This window comes from Amphibalanus amphitrite, unplaced genomic scaffold (genome assembly GCF_019059575.1).
Source record: "Amphibalanus amphitrite isolate SeventyFive unplaced genomic scaffold, NRLGWU_Aamphi_draft 000948F_arrow, whole genome shotgun sequence".
Classification (NCBI taxonomy): domain Eukaryota; kingdom Metazoa; phylum Arthropoda; class Thecostraca; order Balanomorpha; family Balanidae; genus Amphibalanus; species Amphibalanus amphitrite.
In genome coordinates, this window is record NW_024882442.1 from 117,221 (window position 1) to 137,818 (window position 20,598).

Genomic DNA, 20,598 nt, shown 5'->3' on the forward strand with positions numbered 1-20,598 from the left:
TAGGTGCATCGCCAGGTTCTATCACCAGGATATCACCAGGACGTGTTTTTATTCTGATGACTTTGTCTATAAATGGGTCATCTTACCCGTGGATGATATGCTAAATAAACTAAGGATTGGAGCAGTTATTGCAGTTGAAAGTCAAAGTTGGCTGTTCATGTTTAGGCCCTGTTCTTTATTTGGCCTTCTACCCCATATTGCAGTTGTGATGACAAGCAGTTTTCAGTGTAGTTTTGTGATCTTTGATGTCATCAATTGGTGTCATTATTTTTCGTCAACTAAAACTTATTTGAACTTTCCATTCAATCGACTCAATCATACGAGTCACTCTAATTTTCGGGAATCAAATCAGTCAACCAGTCGCTAAAGCCAAACGAGTCAGTCAACCAGTCATCTCGAAAAGTCAATCGACTCAATCCAATCAACTCAAAATACGCGTTGAAACAAATCAATCAATTCAATCGACTTGATTGGTATACAACCCTGGAAACAAGGCCGCAAGGAGCGGCACATGGCTGAGGCCTGCCTGCATGCGCTGCAGCTCACCGGTCCAGGCGGAGCCGATGTGTTTTGGTATCTGGTGGAAAATCACTGGGCGGTGACCCTGGATAAGCGAGCTCTTGACTTCTGTTTATTTATCCTAGCCCGTGTGTCACAAATGTCCGTGCTCGAGGCGCCCAGTGATGTACCTAAACACAGTAAACAGTCATCGTGTCATAGTCGGGAGCATTCATATACTTGTCCATTGGGCATCTAAAAATTCAGCACGCAAAAAAATATGTGCCTAACTACAGAATTACTCCTATGATAAGATTGTTTAACCCGCGCATTGGGGTATTTTCCATAACGCGAATGACTGAGGGGGGCTCTCCAGAGCCCCCCCCCCCCCCTCCTATATCCGAAACTACTGGGCCGATCGTCAAAATTCAAACGGTGTGTGATAACCCTGGAAAAACTGTCGAGCGAAATCTATTTCATTTACCTCAAGGTCACCAATGACGTCACAAGTCAGGTCAAAGTAAACATTATCGGCATTTTTGCTTGTTCACAATTTAGGCTCTGACCGCCGGCTGACAAGTAATAGCAGGCTCATTTTTTGGTTTACGCACTCCTTGATATATGCCTTAGATACCCTGAGGGTACCGAACTTTTACTTCGAATTTTTCAGGTGAAGGTCATCCTAGGTCACGAAAATTGTATATCATGTATCGGTCACGTGACGCAAGTTTTATGGTTTATTCGTAGATTTCGAAAACATTAACAATGTCGTCTGTGTCATTTGAGGTCATTTTCAGCTGAATTTACCGGAGGTCCGGTCACTTTCAGGTCAGAAAAAGGTTAAATTTTGAAAATAAAATTTTTCAACAAAAAAGGTGCCTATCAGATGCAATTTGAGCTCAGGAGCACGATGGTGCCACTTATATTGCTGTACGATGTCATAAACGTACTGAAAATGGTTCTGAAAAATATATAGGCATTTGTAAAATTTAAACTAATTAAAACTAAGCTCTTGAGAGCATTTGCCGTAATTCAATATTTTGCATCAAAATCGGCCGACATGACGTCACTCTGACGTCATTCCCGGCCAACCTATGGTAGCTAGAGTGTTGAAATTTTTATGCAAGGTGTTCAATGGATGCTGCTGAGGGTACCTCAAGTTTTGTGTTGATCCGTCAAACGATTTATAAGATATTGCCGAAAAACGGGAGGGGGGCTCTGTATAGCCCCCCCCCCAGTCATGCGCGGGTTAACATTCCTCATTCACTCAACGAAAGGCTAGACGCTGCTCGGCATGCCTCGTTCGGCAGCATTTCTATATTCTATTCGATGCCTGACATTTCACGCCCATAGCTTGAACCAGTCTTCTATAAACCGTATATGTATTTACACCGAGTCTGACCGACATCCGGGGAGGAGGTTTTGCATCGCTCCCGCCGTCAGAAGGGCATCCATGTCGGAGAGGCACTGGACGAAGGCGCCGTGGAAGGTGCTGCTGGCCGCCCGCTGCCGCTCGGCCGGACTCAGACAGGCGGCGTAGCCCAGGAAGTGCATCAGACCGTAGTCTCGACAGGTCACGCGGCCGTCCCCGTCACAATCCTATCGGCCAGAACAGCTCTGATAAGGCACCTCGATAGATAGACTCAGACAGAGTCAAGAAGGGTCACCTGCGCCGAGCAGTGCTATCAAACGCTGCACAGATAGAGAGTCCTTCAGAATAAGTGCTATAAGATCGAATCGCCCAACAGACAGAACCCCTCCTGTCGAGCCGATGCCACTAACCCGACTGAGTTGGGTCATGTATGACGTCACTGCTGCAGCGGCACACTCGATATCGGCGGCACAGTGCTGAAAGTCTGCAACAGAGCGACCCAGCTGTGCAGTTATAGCGATGGCAGCTCGTCAACTAAGACGGTCAGTGGAATGAGGCTTACTGAACCATTGGTCACGAGGTCATTTACTGGCGGATCCAGGGGTATTTGGGAGAAATGCGTTGCCTGAACTCGACACAATTTTGCGTTTTCGAGAATAAAATGAAAACAGAACAGCTTTATGAGAAAAAGTCTGTTTTAGAGTGCTCAACAGTGCATATTGAATCGAAATCCGGAGACTTCTTGGTAGTTGAAGAAACTTCTTTGGGTTATGCCCCTCGCAGCATCAAAGACCGCCTTTCTGGATCCGCCAGTGAGGTCATTCGAGTTAGCAAATCGGTAACACTGTTAGAACATATTTCATGGCACTCAAAAGTGGAATTTAAAAAGAAAATCAACCTTTTAGCATATGATCCGTCTATCATTTTCCCAATCGTTGTTTATTTCTATTTGATCCACCTATGGTTCCGCCACTACCCAATCAGCATTTCCTTAGATAAGTTCAATTCTTGTTGAGAATATGCATTTGAATTTTTAATTTGATGTGTAAAAATTGCGTCTCGAGTCGTTGTTCGGTAGTAGGTATTGGTTTGTGGCAGGAACTCACCGAATTGTCGGAATCTCTCTATAGCTGTGACGTTGGAATCTTGCCAAAACGGTCGTGACATGTGAAACGGTCCGCAGAGATCAGCCGACCCCTGTGACCCCGGGCCCGTGCAGGTGGAGGCCAGGTCACAGCCGGTGGCAGCGTGACACAGACAGGCCAGGCAGTACCGGTCCGGGGCAGCGCCTGCACGACAGCAAACGGCACACCGTCATGTAAACAAGCCTTTAAAAGGCTGCAGCTGCACAGGTCAAAAAGATCACACAAGGCCACCAAAATTTTCGTTTACACACAGGACCTGGCATGTGTTACCTACTCGTTTCGTCTTTCAAATACACAGCGGATGAACATCCGTCATAATGATGTCCGTAACAACATAATGCATGCAGAGCGGTATTACAGAACTAGCGCGATAGCTCTTTGTACCTCACCCTTTCCGTTGATTTGGCCATGAAGCGCGGCATGTCCGACCACTGCGGCCGCCACCAAAACAAACGTCACCGACGTCACTCGCATCACCGTGCGTGGGATCACCGGCATCAGCGCGGCCGCCGCACCCGCCTGGCGCGACACAGCGGGACTCGGGAGGGTGTCCGCTCGAGCCGCGACCACCAGCACCGCCCGAGCTGCTGACGCCGCCCGCTGCACCCCTCCCCCCGTCACGGAGTCGGGTAAACTGCACGGCCTGCACGCCAGTCGGCGGCTCTGGCCGGCCTGCTGTTTGCTCTGCAGTTGCCAGGAAGACAGCTACCGTGACAGGGCGCACCGGGCTGGGCAAGCTGAGAAGGAGTCGAGAACAGGTCAACTTACCCTTTTTTCTCTCACCTCTCTCTTCTCCCCTTCTCTCAATCTCCTTTTCTCTCCCTCCCCTCGTCTCTCCCCTCTCTCCCTCCCCTTCTCTCTCTCTCTCTCTCTCTCTCTCTCTCTCTCTCTCTCTCTCTCTCTCTCTCTCTCTCTCTCTCTCTCTCTCTCTCTCTCTCTCTCTCTCTCTCTCTCTCTCTCTCTCTCTCTCTCTCTCTCTCTCTCTCTCTCTCTCTCTCTCTCTCTCGTGACTCTCCCAGCTCAGCTGCATGGGACGCTCGAGTGTCAGTTGGTGCCAAGGACGCCCAGCGGGAGCGGTCAGCGGCTGCCCGTCGAGGCGTTATCAGGAGCCGGTACGTACCACCCCCGCCCCCGCTCCCGCCGAGCTGACTCAGCCGCTCCCTCTCGATAAACACAAGTCATGACAAACATACAGACTACAGAGCTGTAAAGGGCTCTTTCAGTTTCTTATCGACATGCGCTCTACATGCGGCTCCGTTCAGTGGCCGAGATGCTATCGCCGCCTGTCGACTATCTTACCCGACCGTGTGATATTGGATTTATCGCTTTTCAGAGCGAGATGCAGTCGAACATGGGCAGTACCAGTGTCGCTCTACTGAGCTACCACTGCTGACTGCGTAACACGAGAGTGGCACGAGAAGTGTGAGCCAGCCTGATGGCGGCGCCGACTTCACCAGACGCGACCGACGACTGGAGAAGGTGCATAAAGCAGAAATCGGACGAGCTGTTTAACATTTGTGGCGAGAACAGTCAACTAGCAATTAATGTGGCAGTGACAGGTGTTAACGAGAGGCAAAGTTTGACGGGTCATCTTGTTGAATTTAGCTTGAATCATCAGCGCTTAGCTGTGGCTAATCTGTTTTTTCAGCTCCCATTCATCTGGCTTCAAGTGGGCCTGGCTGAGTGCCGCTGCTCCCCTTTCGGTAGACTTAATATTCTCAATCAGTTTGGGTCCGGCAGTCTGGCCGAAAGGCTCACTGGCTTCTATGATGGGCCTCAGTTGAAAGCCACCTCTGACAGTGATCTGATGCTGGAACTGGGCCCGGTGCAGTGGGTAACGGCAGACGGCACGCCCCTGACGCCGTCGACGACCCCGTGGGACGGACGTCTGGGTTCGGGTCCACAGAGTGATGTACCTGACTTGCCAGCGTCGCGTCTGATGATTGTCGAGACAGAAAACCCAGGATTCGTGCGTGTGCTGCAAGAGAGATTGGAGGACTGCCCGCACACCAAAGGACTGCCTTTTGAAAGCAGTCGAGTTAAGCACCTCATGGATGCCTTCTACCGAGTCATCTCTCCATTCAGGCAGCAAAATACCACGGGACCGTCTGTCGCCAATGTCGTGACTCATTCACAGTTGGTGTCGGTGGCCGGTCAGGTAACGGAACATGATCACGTTGCCTGCCTGTACGCTCAGGGCTGGTGGCCTTCGGAAGAGTTTTTTGAACGCCACCGCAAGCACGACTGGCCACCGAAGTCGATGAGGGACAACATTAGACGATTCGGGGTACACCTGGTGCCAGTGGGAGCACAAGGAAGCCCAACGGAGAGCTCGGAGTGGCGTTTGTCGTTCTCCAGAGCCGAACTTCTGATCGCAATGCTGCTTACAAACATTCAAGCGCAGTCGCTTGTTGCCTTCAAAACGTGCAAGTCGGCAATTGGTCAAAAAGGCAAGTCAGTGAAATCATACTTTGCCAAGACAGCTCTATTCTGGCTTTGTCAGGACCTTCCTCCAGAAATGTGGACGGATATTGTCGAAGGCGCGGAGAGAATCATCAACTTTCTCTTCAAGAGCATTAAAGCCGGCAAGCTCCCAGCTTTCCTCTGTGCTGAGATAAATCTGCTGTGGAATATGAGCAGGGCCGAGAGGAAGACGATGCTGACAACACTGAACGACATGCGGACAAACTTGCAACGTCTTTTGCTGATGAACCCAATGATACACTTTGCAGTTCGGATGGGGCTGATGGGAAAGGGAACTGGACCAGTCCCTGAGCACGAGTTGCGTGTCTGTTTCGCTCGATCTCTTGTAAGAACAAGTATTCTCGAAACCCCGAGAGATTTGAGGAAAGTGCCAGTGATGAAGGGCCGTCGACTGGCAGCTCTACTGCGGACTTCCGCGGCAACAGATGTGATGTACATGATTCCTGAGGAGCGTCACTGGTACTACCAACAGTCGAAACTATTCCAGGCGTACCTAGTAGCGCCAGAAGATGTACAGATCAGAATGCGTCTGTCCTCGAGCCCGGACGGTGGTCTGGTTTGGGATGCTGCTCCACTCGTAGGGCTGCTGACAGCCACCGACCTGGATCACATACTAGGAGACCCGGCCGCAGTGCGCGCCTGGCTCAGACGTCAGCATCGCAAGCCAAAGGCTGAGCGGCCGCCAGGGGCACCTGCTGACCTGAGGTCACCACGTGACCACTGTGACCTGCTGCTCAACATCCCGCTGCTGAATCGAGCTCTGCTGGAAACTGGTCACGGCCCAAGGATCGAAGTAGACGACCTAAGAATTGAGACCACGCTTCCATTTGAGTCGTCTCAAAAGCGTTGGCTCGACCAGGGAAAAATCTTGGCTTTTGGAGTTTATAAGCATTTTATGTCACTTGGAATGGACGAAGAACATGCTACGATGGCAGCGATCAGCTTCCTTGAGGAGTTTCAGCAGCATGCACACGCGCCAACGACTCGGGAAGAGTACGAACGCCTGCGGACTATTCTGCCGGATCCGTGGCAGCTGGGATCGTTCTTCCACCCTTGCAGTGACCGGGCTCAGAACTGAGCTCACCGGCTCCTCTGAGCTCCGCGCTCCGCACTGAGCTCACCAGCCGAGCTCCGCACTCCTCACTGAGCTCACCGAAGTGACCTCACGCGCTTCACACTAGGCTCACCGGCTCCACTGAGCTCAGATCAACTTCTCAGCGGTTTGCAGTTGACTTTATTTGCAGTCAACGCTCGTGTCTGAACTTTGTATGGTATATGTTGTTTCTCAGATACAAATTACGAGTTTTGCCTTATTTCACTCTCGCAGAATGTTGCATTGGTTGAATGTGCTAAGTGCTTATAGGTGCTAGGATGTACTACCTATATTTTATCGTCAGTTGGACAGACTATATGTCATCGCAGAGTGTTACATTGGTTAATAGCATCATGCTATTAACCAATGTAACAAAATCAGATGCGTCGCCACCGGAAGGGGGGAGGGGAGCAGCAGGGGCCGGGCACCCCACTTTGCTTGAGTGAGGGGGTGCCCCCCCCAACTTTTTCGGGTTCTGATAATTAATTTAATCGCGTGTTTTGTAAAACTGAACGTCACCTTAAGGCCTGGCTACACTATGCGTTTTTTTCGTGCGTTTTTTGCGTGTTTGTGTGTTTTGCGTGATATCGTTCTAGAAAAAAGAACGATATTGCGTTTTTGTGATGTTTTTCACCTTAAATTTTAGTTACATAACAGTTATATTAGGATTTGTATATAACCAAAGTAAAAATTATATTGTTTAAAACTTTTTTCCCAGAACGATATTACGCAAAACACGCAAACCTGCAAAAACGCACGCAGAAAACGCATAGTGTAGCCAGGCCTTTATTCTTATAGTCTTGACCTTACTTAGGTATGTGTAGGCATGTCTGCCAAATAAACATGAAAAATGCGAAAACGTTCTATTTTAGTCCTGAGCTTCTGGAAAGCTAAATCGGTAAAAGTGAGGAAGACAAGGAAAGGAAAAAGTGTTATGTAAGACGGATTCCTACTCTTTTTAGACTTTCGTTTCCAAGGGTGACTGACAAGTGACAATGGACTCCAATAAATCTATTGGTGATAAAGCAACATTTTGGTGAATCGCAGCGATTTTCAGTGGGTACTACGCAAGCAAATGCCGAATGCGTCAAGAGGCTAAAATGTACGACAGCACTTACATTGTTTTACCACAAAGTAAACATAACAAAAAAATATCAGTAATTCATGCGAGGCTGAAATGGTAAAAAATGACCGACTTTACCCGCGCCCTGCTGGGGTGGGTGTTTGAACCCCCCCCCCCTGGCCCCTCCGTTTCTTTTTTTGCGAATAGCGCCGCCGTTTTTGTCACCCCTTATCACACATCAATTCCAGACAGGTTGTGAAAATTTCAGATCAAGGTCATTCAAGGTAAGGTCACCAGGTCACCTCAAGTGACCTCACCTCATACAATGTTTCAATGTATGCCATAGCTACACCGAGTGACCGATCACTTTGAAACTTTCAGCAATTGACAAGAGAAACAGAATGTACAACACATGTATTTCGGAATTTGTACATCGGTGACCTAAGGTCAGGTCGATTTTCCGACCTTCCCATTACCTATAAGTGAATGGGAGAAAATTAAAAACCACTTCTTTTGGATGAAAGTCATTCTAAGCACTCTCAGACACTGAATTACAAGTAACTTTGACACACTGAACATAAAATGGCACCCATGACCCCATGACCTCTCTTTAGGTTATCTCAGGTCACGAATGGAATCTCACAGTTTCTCGTGAATAGCTTTTGATAGAGGCATTCTAGAGCAAAAAAAAACCTTAGATGTGTTCATCCCAACGACACGGATCGACTGATACACAACATGACCCTTTCCGGTCAGGTCATGACCTTGGCCTGAGGTCAAATTATAGTTCATTCGATGCGTCTTGACGAGAGGAACACGATGCCGGTAACAGAAAGCTAGTGCTAGGCTTGAGTAAAAAAGTATTGCAGAAAACCTGTTTCGAAAAAAAATCGTCTATTTTGGCAGTTTTTGCCCTCTGCCGGCAAAACCATTGAATTAGGTCAAATCTGAGAGAATTACCTACTCAGAAAGCGAGTTAAAAGGACTAGAATTACTCAGAAAGAGCGTTAATAGGGCTACCGATTTCTAGACATTCACTGGAAGTTCTGCTCCAAAATGTTAGGCTGCTATCTTGTAAATGTAAAGTTTTTTTATCGCATCTCACACAATGTTATTAAAGTTTCTTGTGTGATGCACCAATCCTTTGGCATATATATATATATATAATATATATATATATATATATATATATATATATATATATATATATATATATATATATATATATATATATATATATATATATATATATATATATATATATATATATATATACATTGTCATTGTCTTTTTATAGGCATGCCACCATTTGTAAGTGCTACAGCTTGCAGGCCATTTAGGGCGGGTGCGACACATGCAGCTGTCCCGTTCGGCCGGCGTGCCCCGCACATCCCATGTGTCCGTCCCGGCGCAGCGGCCGCGCGCAGCTGCCTCTATTTATACACACAGCCCCGTGCCACCACCGCCGCCGCCGCCGACAGGCACGACACCACAGCAGTGCCAGCATGGCGGCCACAGTCGAGTATCCGCCGGCCGAGTTTTGTCGCAAATATGGCCGACTTTTAGCCCCCAACGGCGCCCTGCTTCGGCCCCAGCGAGCGTTCGCCGCCTACAAAGGGGCCGATGGGCAGGTACGCGAGAAGACCCAGAAGGCGTTCAAGGTCACCCTGAAGCGCCTGAGGCGATCGGCGCGCGTCTGTGTCGTCTGCGGGAAGCCTGCTGGTGAGTTTTGGGGACGGGGGAGCAGGGAGATATCGATTCTGCCATGTAGGGGGCGCTGTGCAAGATAACAAGCCTCGCGGTCGGGAGCAGACAGATTTGATGCCACTATAATCGCTATAAGAGGTGAATTGGCAATCAAATTGGTCCGAGAAATGATCGATGAGATCACTTTTAAAACCAATTTGCGCTGAAATATCCGAAAACGGTTTTGTATCAGGAAATCTACATTTGCATAGTCGCTTGCCGACTGTTATTTTTCGTATGTCCATCGATGCGAGGCAGTTGAAAGTTGAAACCAGTGGCGGATCAAGCTCAGAGTTTTTTTTTTTTGGGGGGGGGGCGGCAAACCATAACAATTTATCGATTCTTTCCATGCATCGTCCATAGGCGTAATGTTAAAATCATGCCGTTTGGGGGGCAAATGCCCATTTTGCCCCCCCCCCCTGGATCCGCCACTGGTTGAAACTGATTCAAACTTATGGCCATCGACGATTATCTCAACGTCCGAGGGTATCTTACCTCTGCCGGGGTACCGTATCATATGTAGGTATACCATTTATGTATGTAGGTATACCATATGTACATATACCAGTAGGTAATATCCCAGCTCAGTGCGCCGTCACACTTCACTGGCGGTGTAGAAACGCTGCCAGTACCCAGTAAACATGACGACGTCGGCCCGACGTCGGGCCGAGGCTCGGCCCGACGTCGGCCCAACGTCGGTTCAACCTCGGCCCGACATCGGCTGGACGTCGGATATGCCCGCATGTTCCGACGTCCAGCCGAAGTCCAGCCGACGTCGAGCCGACGTCGGGCCGAGATCGTTTGCCGAGGTTGACGAGATCGTTTGTCGTTGGACTGACGGGGCCGACGTCGGCATGTTTATTGGGACAACGCGCCAAAAATATCAACCGGCGGCGGGATTCGAGCCCCCCAGTCGCCTACGTCGGCATGTTTACTGGGACAACACGCCAAAAGCATCAGCCGGCGAATGGATTCGAACCCCGTGTCATTCGAACGCGAGGTGTAGTGCGCTAACCACTACACCACGCAACCAGCTAACAAATGTGGTTTGTTTTGTTGGGTTATGCCCTTTCGGTTTGACAAGACCATTTCAGAGCCGGAAGGATCATAGGATGGAGACATTGGTCTTCTTGGCGAGCACCCTGGGTCCAGTTCATATAGAGTCCCTGGTCCCATTGCTGTTACGTGACACTTATTGGAAAGGGCGATCCCACAATGGATTCATATAGCCACTCTTACACACCTGCACCAACGTTTCCCAAAGTGTCCCTTTGATAACTTGGCACTTTGGCAAAGTGACACTTGCCGGCTGGCCTTTCTATATGAACTGGGCCCGGCCCTGGTGAGTTGCCGGGGCTGAGCCTGACCAAAGGATAGGCCGAGCAGCCCCCAAGCACTCACCGCACCCGGCTACGGGCGAGCTCGGCTTACGGGCAATCCCAAATGGGATAAAGTTTCCCGTCCAGTCCGGATCAGGGGGTTGCGGCGTGGAGGAAGATTTGGGTTTCCTGAGGATATTTTGGATACAGAAGCTCTTTATGAAACATGAAACATGTATTTTATATTATTTTAACGGTCAAAACAGCGGCCGATGTCGGTCCGACGTCGCCCCGACGTCGGCCCGACGTCGGCTGGACCTCAGCAATTGATCTCGGTCCGACGTCGGCCCGACGTCGGCTGGACCTCGGCTGGACGTCGGAACATGCGGGCATATCCGACATCCAGCCGACGTCATGCCGAGGTTGGACCGACGTCGGGCCGACGTCGGCATGCCGATGCCGAGTTGCCGACGTCACCCCGACGTCGGCCGACGTCGGGCCGACGTCGGCATGTTTACTGGGTAGGTACACCGTACATAGGGGAGAGTGCTGCAAAGCGGCCACCCGGGGCAAAGCGGCCACCCATCGTTTTAGACTTCCACAGCTGGCGTCAGCTCCAATTTATGGTTGCCAATTATAGTTCTCTTCGCGGTGGTTTTCGAATGAGCTACACCGGCGTTTCCGGCCCGTCGCTGCATAGTCATGTGATACACGGAAAAAGTACCTATTCTTCGCCAGGTTACCTATCTATTTTTACGATTTTCAAATGTTGTTTTATCCCACACCCCTTTGGAATTTTATTTAAGCACTCTCGTTATCGTTAGTTAAACAATCTGTGGTCATCCTAGAAGTCTTTTACCAACTGAAATGCTTCTTGCTCCACTAACAGCTGAGCTGGAATATTTTTGTTTCGGACGGTATGCGCGGGGCAAAGTGGACGGGGCAAAGTGGCCAGCTCCCAATCAGCAATGAGCTGCTTCCACCTGAACACCAAACGTTGCTGATGTTTAAATGTTTCGTCATGCGTTTACTTCGGCCACCTCTCGGTTATGCATTAGTGATGAGCTACAAAAAATGCAATCAAATGTTTTTTCCATGAATGTCCTTTTTTGTTTAGCTCCAGGTGGGAAGATGACAACTAAACATCCATAAGTGGCCATCCCACCTTAACATTAGTTTTGAGTTGAGATAGCCAAATTGGTGGCCATGGCCTGAAAATACCGGTTTGGGCACTCACAACATCGACAAATGCTTTAATTCGGAGGTATGGAATTTCAAGCTTGCAGTTTTCGAAATCTAAGGGGCTAATGCATTGGAATGCCCCTTAGAATTTGTGACGTTGCAGCGCAGATCTAACGATTTTAAATCTTTTACTATAACGTTTGGTAGCACGCGGTGGTATTGCCGCTTTGCGCGCAACAAGTGCCGCACTTTCAAATAAAGTCGCTAGGAACAGCGGAGATCCCAAAAAGTAAACAAAAGTTAAAGTCTAATATCTTGAAAACCGGTGAATATTTTTCGATGAAATTTGGTAGATATTCGTTTCCGCTCTTTCTGAACCGAGCGACATCATTTTCATGCCAATTCATTAACTTTTTTGAAGGTGCGAGGGTCCCTTTAAACCATGACACCATCAAATAGTCTAATCGTACATGAAGCAACTATTCTGTTTCTCATATCGGAGCTTTAGAAGTCGCCGGTGGCCGCTTTGCCCAAGGGTATGGAGCAAAGCGACCAACATGCAGAGGCTTAAACTTTTGCCAATAGGTATGTCCTACATGTGAACGCCTTTGAAAATGAAGCGAAGTTAACCCGCGCACCGACGGGGGTCTGCGCCAACTTCGCACCGACGGGGGGGGGGGGTAGCGGATGACCGCCCCCCCCCGAAATCTCAAGAACGAAGCATGATAGCGACAAGCGGTAAACGGCATCGGATACGCACGGACAAGGTCTACAATTTTTACAAGGTCATTTTCAGGTCAGGTCAAAGATGACGTCACAGGGGTCGAAAAAGTCAAAATGGCGGCGCTAGATATGGAGAAAGTTTTTCTCGAATAACTTTCGAATTAGTCAAGATGGGAACAAACTAAGGGCATCATCGTGATCCTCTCGTCAATCCGCATTGAATGATATATATATATATATATATATATATATATATATATATATATATATATATATATATATATATATATATATATATATATATATATATATATATATATATGTTGACCTCGAAAGGTCAAGGTCAAAGGTTGACCTCAGGTCACGTGACCTCGAGGTCATCATGCATATCATTCGATGCGTCTTGACGAGCTGAACACAATGAGACCATCCGCGCGGCTGTATCTTGTTCCTGTACGGAGTTATTGGCAAAAAACCTTTGGTGACCTTTGATGACGTCACATGACCTTACAGCTGCCCAACAGCAAAACAGACCTCAAGGTAGTGAAGGTTCATCGTATATGAAGTCATGTATGGTATATATGGGGCCATTCCGACCCGTTTTAGTGGTAAAAACAGGGAGTTGATTTTTCCCCCCATTGACTTATAATGGGGAGGTCGAGAAATTGACCTGACCGTAGGTCACCGACATCAAAATTCTGAGATATAGAAATTGTAGCTACTAATGACCTAATAACATCCTGCGACTTTCAAAGGCCTCCGACATCTACTGTAGCTCTGGCACGGTGACAAAGTTGCAAAAAAGTGACTTGAGGTTTGGTCATTCAAAGTGACCTGGTGACCTGACCTTAAAAGTTAGGAGGTTCAAACTTGCACACCATGTGTAAAATTGATGAGAGAATAGTCGTACCAAATTTCGCGGCGCTACGCGCCGCGGCTATCCGCGAAAAACCTCAGGGGGGTGGATATCCGCCCCCCGTCGGTGCGCGGGTTAAAATAAAAGGCAATTTGATAGGGATCACATTGGTAAAAAAATCCCAAAAAAATCAAAGCCCAGCATCGTAAAAAACACGTTAGGTTGGCCGCTTTGCCTCACTCTCCCCTACCTATGCATTGCATAAGTCTTGGCCCGCTTTATTGCATGGCTGAGGCCTGAGGTATGCGATTGGTTTCACATAGCTCTTATTCGTCATCCTTTAAATGGATGGACAGAATGACTATGAACGACAAAATGGTGCTATCCATTATAATGGACACTGGACATGGTGTGAGTGTCACTGAGTATGTAGACTCCTCTGACCCCTCCTCGGTCCACTCCTGACTTCCCAGCCGAGCCTCCCCCCGCGGGGGGGGGGGAGACTGGCCAAGTCGCGGGGTCATGGGTCTGCGGTGGGCACTGCGCAGCAAGCTCTGCTTACAGAGCGTCATTCGTTCTAAAGAATTCAGACCAAGGAAGGAACAGACCGCTTCCAAGGAGCCAGACCATTCCGCGACCAAACAAGCAAAATAAACAGAACCGGGATGACATAAACAAATACTGTAGCTGTTTTCAATGTAGACGGCTGCACAACGCTGCACTTTGCAGTCAAAAACTTTCAGCAGACTGTCGAAAAGGGTCGATAGTCGACCCATTCACGGTTAGCTGCCGCCTGCCGGTTCAATAGACCTCCCCCAGGATGACACAGCACCTCCGCTCCAGAGACGACCCTCGGCGAGGTGACTGGCACGTGCCGGCCGTGCCACGTGTTCTGCTGCGACACCTCGTGCGCGGCGGAGGTCAGCACGCACCAGGTGCTCTGTGTCAGTCTGGAGCACCAGTTCCTCGATCAGGTCAGTGTGGGTTTGCTATATACCGCAGTCGATCGGTCGCGCGCGACTGATCGGCTGCGGCTGATACGGCATCGACTTACACACAGACTTCTCTATATATGGACTGTGCGCTGATCCGAGGAAATCAGCATTGGAGGCCCAAAAATAAGTGCACTTTTATCCATCTTTTTACAATGAAAAGGGTGTCAGAATATTTACAAATTTGGATATAGGATAGCCCATACTTTTATCTACCTGTCGGATTACATTTTTTTTGTTGAATTCAAAATAAATAAGAAATAAATGTATATAAATGAGAACATGTTTTCTCGTTCAGTTAGCTATTTGTTCACGCTGGAGGTATATACTTCACAAATGCAGCCGTACTTTGCGCGCATTTTCTTGCTTTTGAATGTTGGTTGCATTGTTGGTTGTCGTTGCTAATTTGTCGGAACTAGTCATTTACGTTGGTTTTGAAAAGGGTTTTGAGAAATAACGATACATTATATAGGGCCACAAGAAGCAGTAAAAATAAGTAAGAAATAGCTCGAAAAAATGGTAAAAAAGGAAAGAATATTATCGATCACTACCTCATCACGACCGGATCAGAAAACGTGTGGTGCGAAGATGTCATTCCGGGTATCAAGCCAGAGTCAGGGCAAGAAAAATGTGAAACGAAACATAATTTCTAGCAAAAAGGCAACTTTTTAGCCTCCCGTATAACTAAAAGGAAAAAATGTTCACAGACGAAACCATCAATCGAGATCAGAGCTAACGCTGAGGACAATCAGATTTGCAAGTTTTCTTTTGCAAACACTGACTCCTGTGAGACTCACACAGCAAGAAGAAAAACAGGACGCTATCGACGGCGCCAGTCTCAGCATACTTCCTATAATGCCTACTGCCTTATTTTATTCTGGAGAAAAAAAATAGACTCACTGAAAGGAGCTAAAAAGACTTAACTTGACCAGCAGTTAATGTGAAAAGAACAACTCGCCATCGCAGTTCGAAGCTACGCCGCGCTAAATAATGCCATACCCATGGCAGTGATACGCCACTACATCCAAAAGAAGTAAGCTTATTCAATCAAACAATGAAGTTTATCCAGTGTGTCGTAAGGGGTTGTAGTTCATTATGGTCTGGATCAAATCATCTCGGAAGAATGCTCGATGAAATGATGGAATTCGTACCCTTCGCATCAATGTTAAACGATGAAGGTTGCCGCTCTTAAATGTCACCGCAAAACTTGCATCGGGATCGGGAAGCTCAAGAATACGCCAGTCTGCGAAGAACGGACGGAAAAATAGCGGTGGAGCAGAAACAAGATGCATAGGACTGGTTGGAGTATAAGTAGCTGGGACAAACATCTGTGCCGGTGGTGGCCTGTTATTACAGGAACTTCTACTTTGGATATCTCAGGAAACTGGCAGGTCACCATTTCTAGGCCAGCTGTGGACATTTTTGATGGAGAAGCCAAGAAATGTGCCAAGGGCGAAGGGCATACTGTAACTAACGAGCTACAGAATATGACGGAGGCGCCGGGGGCACTAATCGTTTGGCCGAACGGGGAAGAGCACTCGATCCGCGCCCCGGCAGGTTACCTGTGCTCCAGCTTCTGGGCTGAGATGTTCGCCCTCCAAGCTGCTCTCTCCTAACTGCTGGAGAACCCGCCGCACGCCGAAGACACCATCGTAGCCTGCACCAACTCGCAGTCCGCCCTCGCCGCCATCCAAGGTGGCTGGGCCGCCCAGCACTCCTCGCTCGGAGTGGACATCTGGAGAGCCCCCTGGGGACTGACAGCTGGAGACCTGTTGGTCTACCTACAGTGGGTGCCCTCACAATGCAGGTTGGAAGGCAACGAGAGGGCCGACACCATCGCCAAGAAGGCAAACATACTCGACTAAAAACAAATCCTTATAGACGTCCAGAAGGCCCACTGGGCCGCCGCCAGAGTGGTGAGGGCTCGCACCGTCGGGGCCTGGCCAGCCGGCTGGTTCCACCAGCTGACGGGGATCGACTCCCGCCTACCGTTGCCGGCGGCGACCGGCCAGCGGCGGTGGACATCCACCAGCTCCGCGCCGGCCACTGGACAAGCTCCTCTCAATGGCGCCACAGAGTCGGGTTGGCGCCCTCCTGGCTGTCGGGGTGCAGCCAGTGCGACGACCGACAATGCAGAGCCGCACTCTACCCGTCTGCTGAGAGGAGGCGGACAGCCCAAGCATGTCCTCCTGCGGTGCCCGGCTCTGATGGGCACCCGACATCGCCTGATGGCGACCATCAACCCCAACATGGAGGAGGTGCGGAGCGGCAGCAATCAGCATCGTGGTGGCCCTGGGGGCCGCCCACAGGTCCCTTCAGAGCTGCTCGGCTACGTCTGCATGGGACGAAGGGACACAATAAAAGCAACAATAGCTACAGCATGACAACGTGATGGGAACGACCGTCACAAGAGCTATCGCCTTATCATTCAGCAGCGAGTGGAAAACGAGCAGACGGAGGGATACGTTGCAATTGGTGATGCGCATGTGCGAATGTGTGAAAGTGCGACTATGTGTAGATGCGTGGTGCGAAAAAGTGGGTAGCAGAGAAGAACAGTGAAGACACCGTTGCAGCAGACACACATTTTCCCGTAAAGTCCCCCATCGGCATTACCGCCAACCTTTACCACCAGCGCGGTCGGTGCACTGTCGCGCGAGTTTGTAGCCAGCCATGTCAGAGATGTGAACAATCCAGCACACGGGGGAAGAAGAAAGGGATGATAGCCACCCTTTCTCGCTGGATCCCGCGGTGAAAATGGACTAACGCCATTTTCAAGCCCACTGGTGCAATGTGAGGTGAACTTGACATGAGGATATCAATGGGTGTCGATGAACGTGAAATGATGTTCCAATACAGATTCATATCGACCAGAAGCCTGTCTTATTCTGAGCTACGAGCAATAGATAGTACAAAAACAAAATATATTACATAAAATTCAGCCTGTCGACAGGAAACAATAAAAGGGTATTGTGTTACAGCATATGGGTTCATATTACGGCTTCAGAAATTTGGGCCTCCAATGCTGATTTTCCAAATCAGCGCACAGTCCATATATAGAGAAGTCTGTGACTTACACTATACCGACCGCGGTCGGTAGGTGTAACTTGTAACTGAGACAAGGGTGGGCGATTTAGAATTTATCGTACCTTACGCAAGTAATGCCTAATGTCTGCTGGCAAATAATTCATTACTAGATGTGCTTTAAATGGTTTAACAGTTGTTTTGATTCTCAGGTGATCGAGTGCCTTCCTGCGCCTCTCAATCTTTTCACGCACCTCGACTTCAGTAAGTCGGGCTGTCCGCCCAGCGGCCTGAGCTGGAACTCGTGGTTCGCGCGGCAGCCGCGGCTGACGGCGGCGCTGCAATCGGCGGCGGCCGTGGCGCACGAGTGGTGCTCGCTGGCCGGCATGTCTCCGGCGCCGTCGGTCGAGGAGGTGCGTCTCTGCCTGCAGCGGATCACCACCGGCCTGGTGTCGCTGCCGCTGACCCTGGTCCGCGCCCTGCACGTGGCCGGACTGAAACACAAAACGGTCGACATCCACATGGTGGGCGCTGACCTGCCAGAGGTGTCCATGGCCTACAACGGCCTCTGTCGCCTGGCGTGCGGCACCGGAGTGCGCTGCGCGCGCATCACGCTCGTCTCCCCAGACGAGAACGTCCGCGCCATGGCCAAATCGGCGCCTCCCTCCCGTCCGCTGGAGGCCGGGCCGTGCCAGGTCTCTGCCTGGGACGGCCTTTACCACGTCTTTCACGAGGCCTTAGTGGAGACCGGCAAACTAAACCCGCCCCATCTCGTCGTGTGCATCCACCCGGGCCTGCACACAGATGAAGGGTTTGCCTCCTGGCGGCCGACGCTGGAACTATTAGTTCAGAAGGGGTACCCGGTGGCGCTGACGACATACAATGAACAGGAGTGGACGGCCACGCTGCAGAGACTCGCCGCGGTCCAGGCCAACGTTGGTGAGAGCGGCGAAAACCCCGTCCGTTCACAGCACGTCAAACAGACGCCCAAGGACAGGAGGCTGGTATGGTCAGCCAACGCGTACTTCATCAGCTTCCAGGGCGAGCGGGCCGCGTGACGACGCACGAGGAGGGCAGACTGGACATCGAACTTCAGGGGACGAGCTGGAAGCGTATGAAACAGTGTGAAAAAGAACAAATAACGCATATGACACGCTGAGCTGCTGTCAATGTTTACCAGAAAAGTATTCGTGATGATCAAAAGATACGTGATTAGAGAGAATGTGGTGTGCGTGTGTGTGTGTGTGTGTGTGTGAGAGAGAGAGAGAGAGAGAGAGAGAGAGAGAGAGAGAGAGAGAGAGAGAGAGAGAGAGAGAGAGAGAGAGAGAGAGAGAGAGAGAGAGAGAGAGAGAGAGATACGTGATGATCAAAAGATACGTGATTAGAGAGAATGTGGTGTGCGTGTGTGTGTGTGTGTGTGTGAGAGAGAGAGAGAGAGAGAGAGAGAGAGAGAGAGAGAGAGAGAGAGAGAGAGAGAGAGAGAGAGAGAGAGAGAGAGAGAGAGAGAGAGTGAGAGTGAGAGAGAGAGAGAGAGAAGAGAGAGAGAGAGAGAGAGAGAGAGAGAGAGAGAGAGAGAGAGAGAGAGAGAGAGAGAGAGAGAGAGAGAGAGAGAGTGAGAGAGAGAGCGTGCGCAATAATTCACGAAATGTTAAAGGTGATATCATGAAAGTGACTAGAATATGTGCGATGCAGCGCGAGTGCTTTATTATGTTCCTGCGTACCGCGCAACAAGATGAGCATGATTGTGGTTCCAATTTCAGGCGCCTGCAAGATAGAAAAGTTGGATTTCATCGTGAAATTTTATGAATGTGATTGTTTTATAATAAACTAGCTCCTGTGTGGTCTTGTCAAACAGATGATGAAAAGGAAAACTTGTTCAGTAGGAGCATTAAGTTCACCCACTTATATCCGGCAATAAAATTTAGAATTGTGTGGTAATGTGCAGCTATATGCTAAGGCCTAAGAATTAAAAAATGCAGAAAAAAAATCATTCTTTAACGATTCGTTCATTGAAATAAACATAAAACAGCCTGACCAGGGGCGGCGGATTCGGGGGGGGGGGGCAGGGGGCAGCTGCCCCCCCTGGCAAAATCGTGGGGGGCAAAAGTATCTTTTTGCCCCCCCCCATAATTTGTGACAAAGCTTAGACAAGAAACCATATACCTGATTATTCTGTTCGATCATCTGAAGATGTAACCAGATGCCCATATATGCTTTCATACGTTGCCTTTCTTAAATGGCAAGCGTTCGCGTTCAATTGAAGTTTTCCTCTCTTCAACCTAGTTTTGGAGGAATTATAATAAGCGTCAACGTGACGCAGCGGCAACCCAGGCCTTCAGTGACCGCTTACAGGGGCGACAGATACGGGGTGGCAGAGGAGGCATCGTCCCCTAAGAAACTTTTGGAGAAGGGGCAAACGTATATTCTTGCCCCTCCATAATTTGTGCCCTAAACATGAGGAAAATTCCCATAACCTGATATTGCAGCTATGCGCTCCTACAGTTTGTCCAACGGCGCCTTTTGAATATGTGTAAATGCTAACCATTTCCACTTTATATCATTTTTTTCTTGTCTTCTTAGATTCGATTTAGAAATATTTTAAGTGTGCAAGAGACGCAACTCATACCTTCAGTGGTCGTTTGCCGCTATTTTGTACGTACATAAATGCCAAATCGCAAGCGAGCGGAGACGGAAGGGCTAGCCATTCGTTTGCGGGTAGTTAGGACTGATGAGCGCTCATAATAAGCCACTCCCGATTTTTTTTCAAGCGCAACAGTTTCCAGCGCATGAAATGGTAAACGCCGAGGTCGTACACAATGACCACATTGACCAATGCACGGTATGGTATGACACCCAAAGGCCAGTCATCAGAGATCTGCTTTGGGCATTCGGAGGCTTGTTTGGGGCCAGTGTTAAAACTGGATGTTCACAGTTCAGTATCCGCTTTATTTCAGTTTTCACTATCAAAAAAAGTAAAAATTAATGATGGAAACTTTTGAGGGTTAGGGCACTGATCATTAGTGCCCCCACCCCTCTGTCTAAAGGCTGGCTATAGAATAAAGAGCATCAAACACAAACAGTAGCGGCGAAACACCTTCAATTAA

General features: G+C 49.2%; 2 protein-coding genes across 4 annotated transcripts; one reads left to right on the top strand and one right to left on the bottom strand.

Moving 5' to 3' along the window:
- Nucleotides 1–1,866: 1,866 nt before the first annotated feature.
- On the bottom strand, nucleotides 1,867–3,746 carry LOC122368453. The gene is made up of 4 exons (XM_043342388.1): nucleotides 3,405–3,746; nucleotides 2,977–3,159; nucleotides 2,281–2,354; nucleotides 1,867–2,097 (listed from the first exon to the last, which is right to left on the bottom strand). Exons 1-4 carry the CDS (start codon nucleotides 3,511–3,513, stop codon nucleotides 1,885–1,887), a joined length of 579 nt encoding a protein of 192 aa, XP_043198323.1. The 5' UTR covers nucleotides 3,514–3,746; the 3' UTR covers nucleotides 1,867–1,884.
- A 178-nt stretch (nucleotides 3,747–3,924) lies between these two features.
- On the top strand, nucleotides 3,925–19,525 carry LOC122368454 (putative protein MSS51 homolog, mitochondrial). Of its 3 annotated transcripts, XM_043342391.1 has the most exons (4): nucleotides 3,925–4,127; nucleotides 9,251–9,377; nucleotides 14,325–14,455; nucleotides 17,707–18,778. In XM_043342391.1, the coding sequence occupies exons 1-4, from the start codon at nucleotides 4,044–4,046 to the stop codon at nucleotides 18,550–18,552; spliced, it is 1,188 nt and encodes a 395-aa protein (XP_043198326.1). In that variant the 5' UTR covers nucleotides 3,925–4,043; the 3' UTR covers nucleotides 18,553–18,778. The 3 variants fall into 3 exon arrangements, with proteins under 3 accessions (XP_043198326.1, XP_043198324.1, XP_043198325.1); XM_043342390.1 differs by lacking the exon at nucleotides 3,925–4,127 and having other exon boundaries at nucleotides 9,058–9,377; nucleotides 17,707–19,525; XM_043342389.1 differs by lacking the exons at nucleotides 9,251–9,377; nucleotides 14,325–14,455; nucleotides 17,707–18,778 and adding an exon at nucleotides 4,349–7,170 and having other exon boundaries at nucleotides 3,988–4,127.
- The last annotated feature ends 1,073 nt before the right edge of the window (nucleotides 19,526–20,598 follow it).